This window comes from Mycteria americana, chromosome 3, assembly GCF_035582795.1.
Source record: "Mycteria americana isolate JAX WOST 10 ecotype Jacksonville Zoo and Gardens chromosome 3, USCA_MyAme_1.0, whole genome shotgun sequence".
NCBI lineage: Eukaryota > Metazoa > Chordata > Aves > Ciconiiformes > Ciconiidae > Mycteria > Mycteria americana.
Window position 1 is genome coordinate 74,792,716 of NC_134367.1, and position 21,413 is coordinate 74,814,128.

At 40.7% G+C, this 21,413-nt stretch overlaps 1 protein-coding gene across 1 annotated transcript; it reads right to left on the minus strand.

The window, feature by feature from the left end:
• Nucleotides 1–306: 306 nt before the first annotated feature.
• Nucleotides 307–21,153, minus strand: RAB32 (RAB32, member RAS oncogene family). Its single transcript, XM_075499052.1, has 3 exons — nucleotides 20,721–21,153; nucleotides 4,323–4,600; nucleotides 307–1,882 (listed from the first exon to the last, which is right to left on the minus strand). Exons 1-3 carry the CDS (start codon nucleotides 20,947–20,949, stop codon nucleotides 1,733–1,735), a joined length of 657 nt encoding a protein of 218 aa, XP_075355167.1. The 5' UTR covers nucleotides 20,950–21,153; the 3' UTR covers nucleotides 307–1,732.
• Nucleotides 21,154–21,413: the final 260 nt, after the last annotated feature.

Below are 21,413 nucleotides of genomic sequence, written 5' to 3' on the forward strand. Positions count from 1 at the left end.
GACCAGACCACATGAAAGCCTGAGCACCCTAGTATGACCTTGCTTGGAGAAGGATGTTGGCTTAGAAGACTTCCTAAGAAGCCCTTCATCTGAATTATCTTATGATCCTAAGCTAGTTAAACCCAGTTTTAGCTTATGCCAAGCCTTACTGTAGTAATTTAAAATAAACCTTTAACATAGCAGCTACTAGAAGATAAAGTTGTTTTCAAATGTCAATGAAAGTATTTGTGTATAGGGTGGGACACAAGATGTGAATATTCATGTTCTCAAAAGCATACACCAAACAACATACATAAGATGCCCAAATATATTTATTTGTCTCTTAAAAAGTATGTTACTCTTCAGAAAAGAAAGACAGCCTAGGAAGTCTCAATGCAGATTAAAGTATATCCAATCTGGCACATACTTAATGCTGATGTTTAAGTAAACATCAGCACCATCAGACCAAACAAGATAAGACTTCTGAAGTCAGTAGCAATGAGGTACAAGGACAGAAAAAATCCTTAAAATAAAGGAGCTTCAAAGCCTTTCAGCCAAGCAGAGCCAGAGTTCCAGAATGTATTCAAGAACCATGAAATCTCTCAAATCCTTTTGATCTTCATTTGCTGCCAGAAATACATATGAGTTATAACACAGAAACATAAGCGTCTCAGTATACAGTTACAAACTGGTAAGCCAGTTCACCAGCTCCAAGTCGTCAGAAGAGCACAGCACTGTTCTAAAATTGAAAAAGTTAGAGCTCAGAGGGGGTTTTTTTGATAGGCTAGCAAGAACCAGTTAAGCTATTTCCTTCAAGACCTCTCTCCTCCCTCATGGTATTCAGAACCATTCAGAACCATATCAGGAAAAAGAAGCAAGTTCATTATTACAGGACAGTAAGATACTTACTTTTTGCGCTCTTGGTAAAGTTTTCAGTGTTAGTGAATGAAAGAGTCACTGGATGTTTATTTCTGGATGTGCATACGGGTGAGTTAATAGAACTACGTGCCAGCAGTACAACTGCATTCATTAATGTGTTTCATATGTAAAGTATTAGCTGAAAATATTCTGCCTTCAATAGCTGGAGATGCATTTTTGTTAGTATCTCTATAACCATGCCTTTCCCCTGTTAAGTACAATCATTTACCCATCTTGTTCTTACTCAGTGGTAAAAGCCATCTACTTCACTCAGTCCTAGTGAGCATGCCAAGAAAGATACCTCCCCATCTGTCACTGGCCCCTTCAAGATTTCTGGGATGTCTTGATCTAGGAGCACTAGCAATGAGACAGATCCTCATGGTGGGGGATAATAAATAGGGACAAGTGTGTAGGTGAGAAGTCAGGCTGAAGTTGGACATTATTGGTGACAAAGAAAAAGTTTACAGTAAAGGTGCAAGTGTCTATTCAGCTAAAACCATAAGTGAGTCCTATTTGGAATGTAGCATATGTCCTAGAAGCAACCTAGACACCGAATGTTGTCTTTGTTCTTTTTTAGGAGTGTAAACACTACCTTATGTTCTCGAGTAAGACGACACTAATCATACTTAGACACAGCCACTCAAGCAAGTGGAGTGATAACTCAAGATACTCAGTTTCATGCTAAACAAGAATATGTAAACACCCACAAGAATCACCTATTCAGATAATACCAGACACCCCATATGGATTGTCACAACGCAGCACCATAGCAGCAGTTTGATTTAAGGAACAGTCTTGCTGCTCATCCCATCACATTTACTGAACAGGGGTAGCACTAGCAGCACTGTGATTTACTCTCTGCTTTCAATGGGTCTAGGTCCAGTTTTGGTTTCCCCACATCATTCTCTTCATTAGGAAAGGTTTTGTAGTTGGCAAGGATGTTTTCCACCAAGAATCGAGCAGCTTCATCTATGTTGATGTTGTCCTAAAAATGTTGAAAGCAAAGAAGTCAGTAATTTTTTTTGAAATAGTCATGCATTCCGATTAGAAGCTGGCCAAATACAAGCACTCTTCTACAGTCTCATCAGCATTACAAACAGCTTCGATGCATCAGGTCATTGCTCATACGCTTGCATGTTGAAAGAAGTTACCAGAAAGGTTTGAGACAAAGTTATTCACCCATATTACACATAGGATACTTTGAGTCTAATCTAGTGTGCAGTCCTGGGATAAATGTCACCTGCATTTGGAAGACTCAGAAATGCTGAAGTGCCTTTCTGCATCAGGAATGATAATAGGCAGATACACTGTTCATAGTAGTGTTCTACCTTTTGGGGCCTTTTTCTGCTTCTGCTGCAGTTTGGATGCACTTACTTATGTAAAAGGACCTTTCCATCAGCCTCAAAACCCCAGCTAACTCAGAGTACCTCATCTAGCCACTCTACATTTTCTTCTGCATGCTTTCAGTACCACCTTAACATACACTCTAAGGAGGTGTGCATGCAGGATACATAGAGCTGTATTTCATCAGGGCATCTTAGTTACTGAGTGGCCAAGCTGGCCAATGCCAAGGGGCCTTTGGCCACAGCTTTGAGCTGGCTGGGCCACCTGTTAGCTCACCACAGGGCTGCCACATTTGGAATCACTTGTCTTTGGTTCCAAAGTAAATACCACCCCAGTACACTCTTCTGTCTCCATAACTGTAGATCTAAACTCTACAAGAGCAAGGTTAGATCATGAGAACCTTTGACCCATTGCTATTGCACTTTACAAGCTTGTGGCTGTCAGCCACAAACTGCTTCTGGCAGTTTGCAGATAGGTACTTTTCCCTGCCCAGAGAGGATTCTCCTTATTTTAGTGTAAGGATGTTCATAAGGTATTTCTATGAATATTTATACTCTCTGCAGTTCTTTTGCCTTTAATATTCCCCCTAATCCACAGGGAGTGGGACCTATATTACTAATGATATATGACTGAAGATTCAAGTATCAGTTCCAGCAGAAAGGCAAAAGCAGATTATCAGGATATTTAAGTGGGCAGGACTTAAAACCATAAACTGATTTGGTATGCTTAGAAAACAAGAAAGCTGTCTGTCCTGAATTTTTGCTAAGCTATTTTAACTACCTCTTCAGAGTCCTAAACAAGTCAATTTGTAACTGAACTAGGACTAACATTGTCTGGACTTTTCTCTGCACCAAGAACCTTGTTTTACATTGCCATGTCTTAAATGCCACCTAAAATGCAAGCTGTCACTACATTTCCATGTTAGGTTTTGTTCCAATGTTACATGCATTTATTTTTAATGCATGTTGAAGTTTATGTATAACAGGTGAAGCTTCAGGGAAGACATAACCCAAAGCAGAATCTTGGTATTCTTTTTGAGTACAAAGAGTCTTAAAATAGGAGTTTTTAGTAACAGATGGGTGGGTTTGGGAATTATTTGTTCCAATACAAACAAATTATTAGCTAATTTAACTAATTCCTGTCACTATATACTGTTCTTCCTTATTTTCAAGTGATCAGGAAAAGGCTTGTTACTTTATTTCTTATCATATTCCTCCTACAGACCTTTTTCTTTAAGAGTTGTCTAAGCATCACTTTGTGCCAGTTCATCAGCAACGGTTAAAGGAAGTAGGCAAGCCAAGGGAAAAGAGGGACTTTGAGGTTTAGCTTAGCATATAAAGGAGTTAACCGGCCAGTAATTTGGTCTGTCAGCCACACTGTCTTCATCTAGAAGAATCTATCATTTTAAGGATCAATTGGATTTTAAGGAACTGTTGGATTCCACTTTCAACTAAGTTACTGCAATCTTATCTGTGCATTGACCAAGTCTGTAGACTAAAACTGTACAATATATGAAGTTACTCAAAGTTATCTGTTTGATTAAAGTAGCTATCATCTATCTTAGCTTAAGTTAATACACAGAGCAATTTGTTTTTCTCCAGTTCAGTCTTGACATGGCCTGATAAAGTAGGAAAAGTGCTTTAGTGACATTATCATCTGGGTGGTTAGTAAAAAGTGAGCAAATAGGTTGTTCACTTCTGGAGTCTTATACTTCCTACATGCAACAGTGAAGACAGAAGCTGCAATTTAAAAATGTGCACCTAAAGATTACTCGTATCATTTGGACAGTTTGATCAGTTTAGTAGTACTAACATCTGAAGAATGACACTGATCCTGACACATGAAAGAAAAAAGCTTATCGAACTCAGTTAATCAAGTTTTCCAGTTAGTTTTAAAGTTCTCTGAATTTAACATGCAGTTCTAATTGAAATCAAATATGCTGCAAGTCTTCCAACTTTTGCTGAACACTGGAGACTTGACTGTCACTTCCTATACTTGATGATTTTCTTCCCCACATGACCATATTAATCCATTCTTATGCCAATAAGAAGAGTTCAAATATGTTTCCTCTTTATGCTCACCTTGGCAGAGGTTTCAAACCATCCAACAAAGCCACCTTCTCTGCAGAACTGGTCCATTTGAGAGGGATTCTGGCTGCCATCTTTCTTCTGGTCACACTTGTTTGCAAGAAGAACAGCAGGGATGGGGCTGCCATTAGGAAGTAGTACTTTACTGTCCAAATCATGCTTCCATTTTGAAACAGCCTCAAAAGTGGAGCCTCTTGTGACATCAAAGACCACAAAAGCACCAACTGCCTCTTTGTAGTATACTCTGGTCATATTTCCAAAGCGCTCCTGGCCTGAAAGAGAAGACAGTGAAAGAATATATTTATATTTAAGCATGAACTGTAGTCAGTGTAAGTGGGCTTCTGTACCAGGTCAGTACATATGAATTCGCATTTACGTCTAGTCATCTAGTTCATACAACATTGCCTCTTCTATCCTATGTTATCTCATTGTAACAGCCATTATGTGTATCATAGAAGTCAGATGCTAAAAGCAGTTTGCAATCCCAACTACCACTTTGATTTTTTTTTTTCTAAAACTTATTTGTTGAGTAGTGTTCTTTGAGATGTAATGCCCAAAAACACTATCAGCACAGCTATGTGCAAATTCTTTCCTCAAAAAAGCTTCCGTAAGGTTTATATCTAAACCTAATCACTTCAGCTAGAGACTTGAGCATACCCAGAGACTTTTTCTGGAGGCCGACCAACAAAGGTTTCTACAAGCTCCAAGGCTAACAGCCTTCAAAGCATCTTCTGAAGAAGTCAGCTATATTATAGATTTTTTTCTTTGGGGACAAGCTCAAAAGGAGCTAGTTTAACAGTTCTAGGTAAACCTGTTATCTTTGACTTCATCTTTTAAGTCTAAGACCTTCTCTGGAGTAACTTCCAGCTGTAGGAGTTCTACAGCAATCCCAGGATTTGATACAAGATGACCAGAATAAAGTACAATTATTCACAAAAAAAAAAAATCAAGAAGAAAACCAATGGTCAGGGAGTATAGTCAACTAAAGCCTTTTCTTACCAAGTACAACTACTGTAGTCAGCATGCTTGTAATGTAGAATTAGAGTGCCAGCGCAGTTATTCTTCTGTTTGGAAGGTCAGACCATGATGCTGTGTTTGTACTGGAGTAGACATAGCAGTGTCAAGTGCAAGCATGTTGCTTGGGAAGTTTGGGCTATAATAGCTTTCTGCTTTGTTCAGAAGTCTTCACTGGGAAAAGTAGTCCCTGCACTTTATAATTCAGTTTTACAGTGTATCATCACTTCAACTTTTAGCATTTAGTGCATATGCGGTTTTAGAATAGATAAAGTAAGAATTTTAATTGGAGCATAGTTATCCTCTGTTTATAAACATTCAAGTCTGCCTTTGATTAGCAAGGACAAACAGTTACAAGAAGAACTGGATATTATTATCTTCTCAGAAAGAGCCAGAAATTCATTAGGTGAAGGAATTTGACAAGGGATCCTGTTCAGCAGCATGTTTTTCTAGCTCAGTTGCCTCATTTTAAGGTCAGTACTTCAGTGTACCAATTAGCTCATTCCAGATAGACATTTTCAGAAAAGGTTGACTAGGCAGCTGTTAGAATCACCAGAAAGCAGCACCAGCTACAGTGAAGTTCCAGAGAACGATAAAGCTCTATAAAGAGGATTTTATTTCTGGCTGTTCAACTTTAAAGCATGATGCTGCATAAAACAGCACCACTAGCCAGCATATTCTGAGGAGTAGAAGTTACACATTAATTTCTTCGCTACCAGCTCATTATCCCCTGTGTGAGAACAGGGAGAATACAAGGAAAGCTCTTTCCTCCATATTCAAATCTCAAGTTTTAAAGCAGCATTTACGCTGTGGACTCCAAGGCCAACAAGCCAGGCACCAACCTGCATCTCAGTGACTACGTCACTGGAAGAGGCACATTGCTGACACAAGTCTCCTAACAGTACACACAGAACTTGTGTACAAGTAACTCACATTGTCTCCCCAGGCCTTTCCAGATTGGATTCTTATGCCTAAAAGGTGTTTGGTATAGCCTTACTGCAAATTGTTGTACCACATGCCCACTGTTTTCGTTAATCAAATACCAGTGGGAAAGAGTTTGGCCAGAAGGCTTTTACTACTTCTGCAGATCAAGTGTGCCACATCTAAAGAAGCTTTACCTTTAGATTGTAGGTATTTTGTTTTTTAAATGGAGCTGCACAGCGCCAAACTTAGTTATGTTAAGCCAGTCACTGCATATGGCACTACACAAGCTATGAGGATCTCCTTCTCAGCTTCCCCATTTGTTTAGCTGTCAGTCTCACCATAATTCCTTTTACATGGGAACACCTCCAACTCTGCTAAAGCCCCAAATCTTGTGTTCAATTCAGGCAGTATATCCCTTCACACCATAGGACAGACCCACAAAACAAACAGTGTAATCAAGGTCTACAGTGCTCAGCCTTCTACAGAAAGATTTCTTCAAGTTTGGCCCCAAAATAGTCTAGAAATGGACACCGCTTGCTGTTATTTACATAAGACTGCACATGAATCTGAGGCAGTGAGGGGAACAGTCCCATTAGTCCCCCACAGATCTCCAACAACTGGGTAGGGAGGTTTCAGTCTTTAATTGAGGCTGTAAGTTTGTCCAAAAACTTGATGGATGTTTACATAATAATTAAATTGCATTGATTAGTTGCAGAAAGGGTTGCTAGACTGTTACCAGCAAAGAATAGAGACAGCATAATCACTACATATGAAAACTAAGTTATTTGGAAATTGTGGAAAAGGTTATCAGGCAGTTATTTCTCAGATAGCTGTGCATGCTGTAGGTAAACATGGCTGTGATCAGTTACCACAGTGAAGGACATTACCATTGACTGAATCCCTTCCTGCCTACTGCTCTCCCATCCAAAAAAGCTTTAAAGATAAAGAACAGTTAGCAAGAAGGCCATACTAGCCTCCTGTAGCAATAACTCTTGCTGAAGCCTGCACAGCACAGTGGGTCTAAGGTATAGGAGAGAGATGGAACTAGTACGGTATCACATATAGCTTCCAAAGAAAAGAAACAAAGTTACAAAGTATATATCATAACCAAACTTGAAGAGTCCTAAACACCACCAAATGTTTTTTCTTAAAGAAATAACAGGGGGCCTAGCCTTGGCCAGAAAATCTGGTCATCATTCTGATAAGTTCATCAGTTTCATTTCCAAGAGAATTCCCAGCATCTTACCATAGTCAGTCTTCCCCACCCACCTGGCCCAATGCCTTTATATACAATGAGCTGAGAGCTAGACTGACTGGTAATCAACCAAGACTGTCCAGCAGTTGCTTCCTCGACATTGGTGACTTCTCATGCCCCGTTAGCCCACAGACTACATGAAGATTTAACACCATGGCAGCCCGTTCCCCTGTTGGTAAAAGCCAGACCAGAAAGGCAATGCCAGTCTTGTAGCAGAGCAGCAGACTGGCTGAATCCCCTCATGGGGTCCTGATCAGGAGAGAGGCCACTGAAAGTGGGGTTGTGCTAACTGGCAGATTCAGGAGCTCTGGAATAATGCAGAAGCCAAGGTTAGCTTTGTACAGGAGCTTTTCTCATTGTGTGAGAATACAGCAGTTCTGGTAGGAACATAAGCTTGCACTGAACTGTACTTTACTTTGTACTCCATAGCAGTCACTTAGAAAGTATGGGCTTCAGCTGTCCAGAACAATCATTTAAGTATTATTTCTAGCTGGCTTTATGGATAGAAGTCAAAATTTTTGCTCTTATAGTATGAGTTTTAGATTTGGAAAAACATTCATACACATTCTTCTGTAATTTAAATTTGGGTGAAAGTAGACAACTGATGCGCATATCAGCATAAAATCCTTTATCTTTACTTATTAGATTTAAGCTTTACATCAGGGGGATTTGATACCCCTTCCCCTACAGACACACACAAGCTCAACACCACTGTAGTATTACAGATTAATGGCTTTTAATAGGTCAAATACACTCCAGTATGAGTTCTGCCCTTTTCTAAAGCAGCCCAGATTCTGAAACAGTTTATTACAGAGCTGCTTTCTCCTCTAGAATTTGCATCCACTAACAATAGATCTGACCTGCATGCTAGCTTGTGACTGCTCTTCCATTCTGTCTGGAGGTCTAATGAGGATGGATATATTTTTTATTCCACAGAAAGAAGACAGAAGCAATAACACACGGCCTGCCTAAGAGGTAAGAGTTTTGTTGTGGTAAAAGACACATGGCATGAGGCAGGAAGAGAATTCAGTATAAACTGAGTAGACTTTCTTTACAGTCCTGTTATTACTGACAATGCACATGCTTTAGGCTGAGCTTCTTGTAGGGGATGCAGAGCATTCTAGACAGTCTTTTGAAAATTTAACAGGACTTTCAGGCAAAGCTTTTGCAAGTGCTTTTCTGCTTGTAAAAACACTCAGACAGAAAGAGCAAACTGTAGAACACACCACTCCTCCAAAGTTTGGAGTGTGAACATCATTCGCTATTTAGGTTATTAAAACTGAATTTACTCAATTTTTGCCATGCTCAATTCAGCCAGGGATTTGTCATTCCCTTTCCTATGTCCAGCAGAATTTTTGCTGTAGTCATTTCACCTTGTGTGAGAATAGTGTTGAGCCATACCAAAAGTGGATCATACTCCCAGAGGGGAAAAAGGCTAAAAGTGATCAGATGAAACTAGACTTAAAGTCTCCAGTGTGTATAATCATGGAAGGAACAAGACAGGAAAATTACTTGCTTACTACAGCAGTATGGAAAGGACACAGGTGATTAATCATTCTGGTAGTTCTAATGCCTTGACATAAACCTGATGTTACCACAAAGTTATCCTTTCTGTGCTTTAGTGGTTCAGGTGTAGATGAGGAGCTAAGCTACAGGGCAGTCATGGGGATCAGAGGGTTTTTTGTGGGGGTATGGAAGTGGCTGCATGCAATGCAAAGTTCTGCATTCTCCAACCACAAAGTTTTCACATCTAAATGACTTGGCACATATTGTCACCATATTTTCCAGTAATTGCAGCAACATTAAGTGAAATACTTGCATAATGTTGTGCATCAGGAACTAATACAGTTCCCTACAGCAGCACCACAGGAATGAAGTTTAGTTTAAAACTGTATCAGAGCTTGGGAGCAATTATTGCTTCCCAGTTTACAATGTAACAGGAGTAAACCATAAGTTAAAAACATCATGAAAAAATTATAGCCAGGTCTGACATTAGAAGCTTTATCTTTGTCCTTTACTTCACTGCAAAAGATAAGTTATCATCATAAGATTCAGACACTGCCAACCTTGCCTTGAAGTACATTTTAAAGAGTTTCTACAGCAATCTTCCCCAGTGTAAGGAATAAACAGGAAAGTCCTGTTTATTCCTGCAGCGTGACTTATCATTGTGGCAGTTCTTGCTTTTAGTTAGCAGGAGTTACCCTACACTCCTACCATCATTTTTGCTCTTAACTCTTCCTTTGAGATGGGAATTGAGGCTAGAAAAAAGTTAAATGCACAAATGACTGCTGGATATGCATGATATTGAGTTTGTCACGGTTCCATCTCCCAGATCACTTACCATCCCTAGAAGTCTTAATATGTAGTTTATATGAAGTAATAGAAGCCTACTCAAGGAGAGTAAAATGAAGAAGCTTCTCCATCTATACTTCTTTTGCTGTGAAGGTAAGTTCTGGTTTATCTCTGTCAATACCAACAGTATAGCATGAGTTCCCCTACCTTGTAAAAATCTAAGCTTAGTCTATTCTGAAGCCACACAACTCAGAAGTCAGCGTTAGTTGCATTTAAACCCTTAACATCTCATCAGGAGTACTGATGGACAACTGGACAAAGTCTAACTTCTCTTTTGGATGAGACTAGCAGTTCTGACACCCTTCAAAAATTGTGTCATTAATGAGGAAGAGAAAGATGACCAAGAGTTATAAAAGCCTGACAACTAGAAGAATGATGGAACAAATAGTTTCTTTTGTTGAAGTAATGTTAGTTCAAGTCATCTTTGACAGGCTAATCAGCTTAATGGGTGTCCAGAGGTCAAAATTTGATTTTAACAAGTTTGGCAGTTCCACATCAAATAAACTAGAGTTGCATAGTTTAGACTACAGTCATCCAAAAGTGAATGCACAACTAGCAGAAGAGTTTTATTCCAAAGTTGTTTGCTGCTAACTAGAAGATGATTGCAATGAAGTTTTGCTGTTTTTCCTGGACCCAATAATACAGAGTTGTCAAGTCTGATAAGTAGCAAAAAGTCCTCAGTCTATTAATAAAGCCAAGCAGCTCTTGCTAACGTTGTCCTTTAGAATGCTGAAACTCAGTGTTCAATTAGTTTAAAAGGCAGTTTAAGTTCAACAGAAAGAAGGAATATACCACAGAGGATAAGTCTAATCTATAAAACCAAGCCAAAAAACTATCCAGCAATACTCCAGTAATGAAGAAAGTGATCAAGAGACCTAGTGAATCAAATTAAGAGAGCTCAAAATGCATAGAAGTGGCATCCTGCTAGTAAAGCAGAATAACTGCAACACACTATCAACAGGTACTATACACTGCAGTGAACTTGGGCATCACAGGATGCTTATTAAGCTATAGTGAATGGTTATAATAAATCAGTTCTAGTCTGGGAATAATTGAACATTCTCCTTCCATCATGAGAAAGGTTCTCAGATCAACTATTTAGCGTGACCACTAATAGTCAATATGAGTCATGCCAAAATTCAAGAAGGGTCATTAGTGACAGCCAGGCTAACTCTAATTTGACTGCCAACATCATGGCTCTTAGGTCCTTGCTATCAACTGCTCTAACCTTATTAGCCACACAGCATACAAGCACAGTGCCACCATTTAGACTTCAGTGCCAACCTCTCCAAATTAGTTGTTTCAGACAATTTCCTGGACCATGGGACATTTGTGCTTTTATTCATGTAGACAGGAAAAACAACAGTTCAACAGTAAGTGAAACCCCTTCTTTCTAGTCTTCCTTCTGCCAAGGGAAGGCCTAACCTAATGAGCACTCTTCCCTGCTCCAGTTGTGCCGCTTTACAAAAGATTTTCTCCAACTCCATGAATTTCTAGGATCAGGCTTTCACATACTAACATCGAAGAGTATCTGAGTGGCAGCTCCTTATTTACAATTCCATCTCTCAAAGTTCATGTCATTCAGTGTGGTAGATTTAAGCTAAAGCGCCATCCAAAATGGCTGGGCATGCAGCCCAATCCTCTCACTGAGTTAGAATCACCGTCCCTTTCAAAACTCACCTAAGTCCTTTAGAAGCCACAGGCAAGAACAGGCTACACTTTGGATGCCTGTTGATCCTACAGCTGGATGTTTGGCACAATACAGCAAATACCCAGAATTGCCCTGAGGATGCATCTCCCAGTTCTCCGGACATCTAATGTACATTTTAGTACTACCTGGGTCAGGTGTGAGCTGACTGAGGCTCCTTTTTATCCAGATATATCAATATGCTACTGGCAAGCTACCATGCTGACAGCATTCCCCTCTCTCCCCAAACCAGCACAGCTTGTCCCAGAACTGTCTTACCCAATTATATTGAATCTGTTATTCAGCAAGAAGTAGGTTAACCAAACCACTATCAATATTACAGGACATCTCAAGTGTGTCTACCTGCTTTTTCACATAGGTAGCAGATTGAGAGTAGACAGACTCCGAGATGGTCAGTGCTAGATGTCTCTCCACTTCCATTCTTACCCATTTAAGCTATTAGTGCAAAGTTGCCATGTGTTGAACACCTCTGTGGTTTGAACTATACTAGCAGCTCTAGCAGATATTAGAAACCTGTAAGAGTTAAAAAAGGCAGCCTGACTTTTACTTTTCACTATTGTGGAAGTCATATGTGGTATTTGTGGTTCTGGTGACAAACACCAAGAGGTTAAAAAGCAAGAACTACAGGAATATATCTTCCTGTATTAGACAGTACTAGAAACAGTTTCACTGACTGCAGCTTACAGTTTCTAACAGACAAAAGCAGCCTCAGATGACTAAGTAAATTGCTAGTGTCCTTTTTTACTAAGGGTAGTGAGGGAAAGTTAAGTGACAACTGGATGGACCTCTTCCCAGCAGTAACTGTCCCAAACCCTTCAGAAGAACGGTCTTCAGGGAAAGGTAACCAGCCAGTTAATCCCTGTTCAACTGACTCTGACTTTACCTTAAGAAATTACCTTTGGTACTCTGCTTATGTCTGTGTTAGACAGTGGCAGGGTGCAGCTGAAGCAGTTCTGTTGAGTGAGTCTTTCAGAGACCTGACATCCACAGTATACTATATATACAGTATGTAAGAAAGACTTACTCTGTAGTCATTGAAAAGTCACTGAAGAATATCAGTTCAGCTGCAGCAGTATTTTGATTGTTTAGACCATAACACAGTGTTTTCACATCTGCTTAGAAGTCACCATTTAGTTCTGAAATGGTAGGAAGTAGTTTGCTCTAAAGTTGCATTGCACAACAAAGCCAGTTTCTAACCTAATAATTTGTTAGCTACCTGAATTTTCAACATCAGTGAGTAGTCTTTCCATTCACTGTTTGCTATTGTTATACTTTAGAATAAAGCAGGACAGTCTTGTTCATTACCAGTGAAACCATAAGAGCGCTGACAGGCAAGTACTCAGAAGTTAGACATGCGATTTCCATCAGGAACACTGACCACATCTATCATCCTAATAGATGGAAAAAGCACACCATTCTCTTTCACAAAGATAGAAAGCCTTCCTCAAACAATTGCACAGCTCTCACAGGGAATTTTACAGCAAGACTGATAAACTCATTGGTGCCTGTAGCCTTGGGCTAATCTAATGATTTCAGATTGTCCAAACTGACTTTAACAGCTTGCTATCTGTCTTTAAGAAGTTTAGAGGCAATACCCTGCACTTATGGATCATCTGGCTTTATCCAGCATCAAATGTATTGTATGTAGGAGTATGACAGTCATGTTTGTATATGAAAGTTTCACCTGCTTTGCTTGCATCTTTGATAAACAGCAGATTAACAAGAGAGGCAGTCCCTGACTAAGCAGTAGATTTCCATCCCCAGAAAAGTAGAGTGCAACCAAGCTAAATGATTTCTAACTAGCTGTCAAATGCAGCATGTATGGAAAAACTCTCCTTGCGTTAGTATTCAGAGAAAGTTGACATAGTCTAATTAGTGCCAGCAACAGCATGAATTGGTATTTCCCACCTTGCTTTAACTAGACTTAAACAAGTCATCTACCAGAGTTAAGCTATTTTCATGCCTGACACCCTTTAATCCATCTCCTCTGGTGCACTGTCATGCAGCCAGAGCTGTACTGTGTACTTAACAGTGATGCTGCATGGCACTACAGCCTTTAACAGCACACAGGAGAACAATTCTAAAGTCAGTTTGTCTCAAGAACAACTTTATCACGAGACTGAAAAAATGTTAATCTCTAAAATGGTCAATGTGTCATGGCACATTGTGTGTGATTGGAATTTTGTATCAAATAGCTGCCACTTTGCTCTACCCAGCACTCTAGCCTGGGAGCATTTAAAGAACAAGTTCCCATAAGCTGTTTGCAGTGACACTCAGAGGCTGCTTTTTAATCTATTATTTTAAAAGCTGCTAAAATCCATACAATAAGGAATATTGGTTTTCGTTTGCTGCTAATCTAGAAGCCATTGCTACTGAAAGTTTGCTACACCCTCTCTAAACAGAGTTAAGGTATTTATTTCTAAACAAGCTCTATAAACCCCTGAAATCCCATCATTTTTCAAAGCATAAACTTACCACCCCATCTACCTTTGTTCTGTGTCTCCATAGCCAGAGGAGAACTTTGAATGTCTAACGTTCTACCACACATAGCTTGAGAAGCATGCTGTGCTTCCAGTCACTGCTTGCTGCTGGTCATGCTAGCTTTAACACTTGCAAGAAATTCACAAGAGTTATTCCTATGCTTTCACACAAAAATATAAATAGAAATTCCCTTACCACAAATCACTTCCTTCTGGCATGGAATATCACACTTCAGAACTTCTGAAGTGAGTATTTGGAGGGAACAATTTACAACAGACTGCAAAGGCAAGGCAATGGTTACTACTGGAGTTCAAGGAAGGTATTTCCAACAGCTGTGAGACTGAATCCCAGTGGCCTTGCTCACTACTGAAGGGAAGAAACTTATTTTGTGCAGCATGTTGGAGCCTTTTTTGGAACCAGACAGCTAAGATTATTTTCTTTCCTGCATTTCATAAGACAGGTAATCAATTTAGAACAAACCCTTTATAGCACTTGCCAACTCAAATTGTACTTGTGTTCATGCACTTCAGTGACACCCTGTCTTGGTGTGCATATAAAGAAAACGAAACTGGTAAGAGGCAAAGTGGAGATCTAAATAAGGTGAAGACACCAAGACTCTGAAGCTGCAACAATAATGCAAGGAGAATTGATAAAGGTCAATTTACATTCATGTAAACTCCATACGTTAAGAGAAAAGTGTATATTTAATATTGTCTACACCAGTTTGTCTCTGAAGGGTAATGCACTTGACTTGTCAAACCAGCTTCATTTCTGACTACTTGAGTCAGTATTGCATGAAGGACAAGAATTTAGCCAACACTTGCCTCAAAAAAGCTTATGATCAATGCAAGTTAATGATTTCTGCAAAGACTTCTAGTTTGTTTTATAATTTGACCTAAAAATTAGTTATGTTGTGTTATATATACTATTTTTCCTCCTGTCTGCTGTATTGCACATAAGAACTTAGGTATCATTTCCCTGTAAGGTAGCTTCCCCCTGCCCATTTGATGGCTACTCATCCATCCATCCTTCATTCTCTGTATCAGACTGCTCGGGAAGTATTTTTATTGTGATCCTGTAGAAAGCATAAAGTTTCTGAGTAACTGCTATATATGATATGAACCTTATCTATTTGAAAATAAGGCTGAAGCTCCATCTATTCCATAGTGATTAGAAGGTCAAGCACTGAGTGCATTTCCATTGTTGACAGAAATTAAGAGTACCTGCAAGATCAATACAGCAAACTTTTAAGCATGTACTAGAGCAGGTGGTCTAATATCACATCTTTAACCCCATTTCTTGTAGGACACCTAGAAAAGCGTATGGAGAAATTCTAAGCTTATTTCCAAGACACTCAAAGAACATCTGTCTCATTTCTACCATTTAACTGAAAGTTAACTGAACAGTCCTGTCTTGCACAATCAAAATTACCATGCTAAACTGCCTTACCACACCAACTTCAAGACAGTAGCATTTCCCATATGCTTATGGAATTCCATCAGCACACAGGCTTTAAGAAGTTTAGTTCAAGATAACATACACAGTACTCTGAGTTGGTGTATATAATGTAGTGCTAAGCAAAAGAACCTTCACCAATATGAATGATTCAGTACCCCACTGATAAGAGAAGGAAACTGCTTCATCAGCAAGACCAATAACCATAACTTGCTTGATAGCACTTCATAAAAAAAGTGACTTAAATAGGAGAATTCAAAAAAAAGAAAGCATGCTGACATCCAGAGTCTGTATTCAGAGATGTCTGAAGGCTGGAGACACACCAAAAAGAAACAAGCTTAACATGTTCAGCACTTATTTGGATACTTAGCTGTAGAGCTCCAAGTACAGCAAGTCATTCTGAACTGAAAGCTCATAACTAATTCAGCTGTTCCAGAAGAGTCACAAGAAAGGACACCCACACTAAATTTCCCACAGAGGAGTGGTTTCTAGAAGGAAACCCATAATACACCTTCAGTTCTGTTTCTTGCCTCTACTACTTCCAAGACAGTGATCAAAACCTTTCAACATGAGCAGGCCTTCTAGTTTCCCCTCCTCAAACTTTATCTGCTAGTCTTGCATGTTTCCAGCCAACATCATCCTTAAGTAGTTTTTCTCATATGATATTTACACTTAAATGTGTGGAAGCAGGAAGCATTCAGAAATCAGTCACAGGTCTTTCAAATCTTTTTCATCAGTCTAGACTTAATCACATAAAAGATTCTCCAACCCTGACTGGGGGTTTTCTGACCTGCCTCAGCTGTTACCAGAATGATAGTGCTCCCATCTCCACATGAAGGCAGCTGCTGCTGGAACCTCCATCACCATATGAACTAGGAAATAACCTTGGATCACTTACCAGTTTCTGAAAAAGCTCTGAGCTCCAAGTTCCACATCCATTTCTGATGACGTTATTTATGTGCACATTTTTCACTCTTCCTTCCTCATTATACTGATTAGGTATCTTTATAACAGTGAGGAAAAAACACAGTTTGGGGCAGGTTATGCCTAGATTCTCTTGCCTCCACTCTATGCTTGCTTACGTAGAGCATGTTTAGAATACTGAAGTACAACCATTCCTCTTCTGTTTGGCCAATTTCACAGCCACACTCCTCCAGTTAAAATAGTACTTCAGTTTTAATAAACACTTTTATAAAGAAATTCTAATAAAGTCCTGGAAGAAGGGTGCTACTACACCAGGTTAAGGCAGAATTGCTCAGTCAAAGCTTTAAAAACAAATTTGTCTACTAGTTGTCAATAGTGACATTCTTCAGGAGAAGCCAAGCTCAAGTGGTCATCTGTGACTTTTACCACCCCTGCCCTCCAGAGAGTTGCATCTTCATATGCAGGCTAATGTGACTGACAGTGATGGCCAATGTGATCATGAAGCAGCAGCTAACACTACTCAGTTGCTGGTCTTATTAGATCAGATCAAAAGTTTTTATGATACAGAAAGTCCTTAAAGTGTTCTTTCAATGCCAGTTGTCCGAGTTTCATCAATATGCTATGTTCACCTCCTATACTACATTGTGATCAGTGCAGTATACTCACTAAAACAGCATGCTTGTCAAGGAGGAATCTCTAGTGTATTGAAATAGACTTTAAAAGCACTTCCCTATCATTAAGATTCCTTTGTTTTGTATCTCTTTACCACAATGACTCATTCCCATCTCCTATTTATTTTGCCAATTATTTATGTCCTTTGATCAAGGGGGTTAACCTGGTGCTAACACTTTCAGAATTTATCCAGGAAGAGAGATTTATCATAACTCCATATGTCAAGATAAAAAAACAAGAGTAATGCCTAAGGGCAGCTAAGGTTTAGCAGTTGTGCTCCGGTATGAACATGCATGCAACCTGTTCAGCTTCTTTCAGAATACTTCATGCTGCAACCGAGATAACTTGACAGTGACTGATCAGTCTTACTCCCAAGCTTTTTCAGCTCCATTACTCAAGAAGCTACAACTTGTGTCTAAAAACTAAAATGACTGAGTATTTCTGGAATATACAAGTCTAGGCACAACAGTACACTTCCCCCCCCTTCACTATTTCACACACTCTCCCCTCTGATGCTGCTGCAGGAATTTGCATTACTTTGTATCTTCCAACAGGAAGGTTATTTTCACCAGAAAAATAGCATAGGCCATGTAACACCGTCACGCTCTATTAGATAGAATTATCTAATCACTAAAAAAAACCTCAGCTAGCACAAGAAATTGAAGTCACTCAGGAACCTGCTGCATGGCAAAACACAGCACAACATTCATCACTTTAGCTACAATCACACCAGAAACCAGCACAGTATCTGCATTATAATCTTTAGCTGATGACTGAACTACATGGTTAGTTCTTATCACTAATTTAGGTACAGAACCTTAGACTGCAGCACCCAGCTCTTTGAGGAAAGCTTTTTATGATGAACTGTATAACCTTTGATCTAGTGAAAAATAATATGCCTTACTATGCTTAAGGGTTAGACTTTAATTCAGAAGCCTTTTTAAATGCATCAAAATCAATTCAGAATGCCAGCACCATATTGCTTGCAGGGAAGTCACATATAACATTACTTACCATAAGATTTAGATCTCTTCAAGAGATCTAAAGCTGTTTGTCTGCACACACCAGCAGACAAAATTATCTACATGAGCTGTTGAAAGCCAGAAGACAGTTGGGCTGATGAGTTAAAAGGGAATGACTATCACATGCTCAGATACTTTGTTACACACTTCAATAAAGCACTTTAGGGAATATGCTCTACAACTATAGAGAAGCCGTCTTCAACCTGGTTCTCTAACTAATAATTTCTATATAAACCTTTTAACATCCTTAGTATAGATGTAAAAAGCTGTAGAACATATTCCCAGGTCAAGGACTTTAGCAGTTTTAAGACCATGAAACAACCCTTAGGGATACTAAAATCACTTTTATTTTAATGATTAACACTTAATTGAGATGTCAAGTTCTATAGGAGTCTGAACTGTTACTCTCATACTGGCTAAGCACAGTCCAACAAAATAACACTAAGATTACTTCTCCTCTTGGTCTTGTTTTCAGTGGGGCCAGGACCCCCAGCCCCTTGGAAACAGAATAGCCTAAACTACCAGATTAGACATAAAAGTTGAATGCAAATTGCAAAACAGTTGAATTTTCCTTTTTAATTTTTGCTAGGGAAAGGCTAGTCAGGAGTTTCATACAAAACTATGCACCACATTGTAATATAGGAAAATTTTTGCCCGTTTAGTTTAGTAGGGCATCATTTGCAATAAGTCTGGAAGTGTTATGAATAGTATATAGACATTTTGGTGACAGGAAAAATTTTATTTTTCAATCTATCAGCAATATTAGCACAAGCCTTCAGGGATTTATCAGCAGCTCTTAACTCAGTCTTCACCTAGCAGTGTCCAAGACACTACAGGCAATAATCAAGAGTGAAGAATACTGTCTTCTGGATCTTGAAATTAATGCATGGGTGTATTGCCAGGACTTCCCATAATGTAAATAGGTTCTGTCCAAACTTCGTTACAAGTTACAGCTAAGTTTCTGCCTAGCCTGTTGAAACAGATTGCTTTGGCAGAGCACACAGCCTACCCCAGTCTCAGAAACCAAGGGCTGAGGAGAAGTTAAACACAAGCATGGCAGCCTGCCAGACCCTAGGATCCTGATAGTCTCCCCTCTTTAATGTTTGGAACCCCAGACTTGCTAAAAATACATCCAGAGTGTTGTAGCAGCTTGCACCGATACCGCCAATTCATTTAAAGGAAGTTAAAACTGATCCATAAAAGGAACGCATCAGAAGAGAAAGCCTGCCAACGTTTTACTCGCTGTCCAAAACAGCAATTAGAAAATATTTTAGTTTGCCCTACAGGCCCGCAGCAGAAAGATCTATGGCATGTTTCAGCATATGGCAGTAAGAAAGAGGCTTTTTAGTTTGAGGAATCATGTTTGAAGTGTTTTAAGATAACCTTTAGAGCAGAAAGACCAGAAGCTGATGTACAGCTGGTCTGTCACAGGGTTGCAGCAGCCACATGTTACACTTCCTCTTTTCTGAGCTTCCACCTGATAAAGCCTACAGTTCATGGAAACAGTAACTACCAGTTGTTATCCTAGTATCTTCCAGTAGCGTAAGTTTAAACACAAGCATTTGAAATACAAGTCTACTTTTTTGTATCCAAGGAGATATTCTGAACATGATGGAGAGGGATGAAGAGAGCTGCAGGTTAATACCTGGGCTGCACACAAAACTAGAAATGCAATACCAACTTGAGATGATTAAGGAACTGAGGACACAGAATTCTTACAAGACCACAGCAAAACAGAGTTTGTTCTGTGGCATTTAACACCACAGCATAAACAAAGTTAACCATGATAGGTGTATAGTTGGAGTCTTTAAGACAGAGGTGTTTAAGGAGTTTTGAACTACGTAAAGGAAAGGAATGATGGGTAGTTTGGACAAGTGAACAGGGCTTTTCTGCTTCATGTGCTCAAAGTACCTTTTTGATACACAAGCCCATGACCTGAATGTAGAACTAAGCATAACACAAGTCCCATTCCCTCACTGCACGCTGCAGGGAGGCAAGTTACTTTTAAATTAAGTAGGTGACTCCAAACATGCAAAGTTTGAGCATACTTCCTCCGAGGACAATTTTAGCTATTTGAGTTACCTTTAACCCGTAAAGTGTGCTTACTAAACATAACCTACTTGGAAAATATATTATTTCCTCTAGAAGTGTTAGAGAGCCATAATCATGAATTTAAGGAGTAGTCACAACCAAGGCCACAAGCGCCTGGGCAAGCAGGTCAGGAGGAGCAGTACAAGCAGGAGCCCTGGAGCCAGCAAGCAGAGCAAAGCAGCTTTTTGAGGACTGCTGTAAAACCCTGGGCCAAGCCAAGAGCCTCACAACATCAGCTAACAGGAGCACACACAGCCTATAAAAAGTCAAAAACTTCACTCCCGCATCGAGACCTCCCTCTACTTGTGCCTCAAACGCAGACAAGAGGGGTTGCAGGTAATAGGGGGAAGGAGAAGAGCAAGAAGAGAGACTTCACAGTCGAAATACACTTCCCTTCGCAGAGGCCTGGCGCCGGGACCCCAGACAGCCGGGTTCACAGGCCTCTGCCCCCTCGGGGCTCACCCTGCAGAGAGACGCCCGACCCCGGCCCTTACCTGCTATATCCCAGAGCTGCAGCCGCACCAGGGTCTTGCTGTCCCAGTTGATGACTTTGAGCGCGAAATCCACCCCGATGGTGGCCCGGTAGTGCTGGGAGAAGAGCTGGTGCACGTACCGCTTGATAATGCTGGTTTTACCCACGCCCAGCTCCCCGATCACCAGCACCTTGAAGAGATGCTCCCGGCACTCCGGCACGCCGGAGCCCGCTCCTTCCCCGCCGGCCATCCTCGGCCCTCCCGCGGAGCGCAGCGTTGCGGGGCCCGGCGGCGGGGAGGCCGGGCTGCCGGGGCCGCGGCTCTCCCGCCTCTAAACTTTCCCAGCCGGCAACTTTCCTCCAACTTTCCCCAGCCCGTTCCCCGCTGGGCCGGCCCACGGCGGGCAGGGAGGCGAGCAGGGGGAAGACGGAGTGGGAGGGAGGGAAGGAGGGAGGAGGAGGAGAAGGGAAACCCCGCAACCACCTGACTGCAGTCACAGGACGCGGAAACTCCGCGGCCTTATAAAAGCCCGGGGGAGGGCGGTGGGGAGGGACAGGGGGAGGGACCCGGCCCCGCCCCGCCGCTCCGGGATACCAGCGGGGTGAGGAGGGGATGGCGGGATGGGGTCCTTGGGTCCTCCCGCAGCCGCCTCGGCTCCTCGCCCGGCCGGGATGGGCTGTCTGTGGGGCAGGCGGCGGCGGTGGGAAGCCGGTG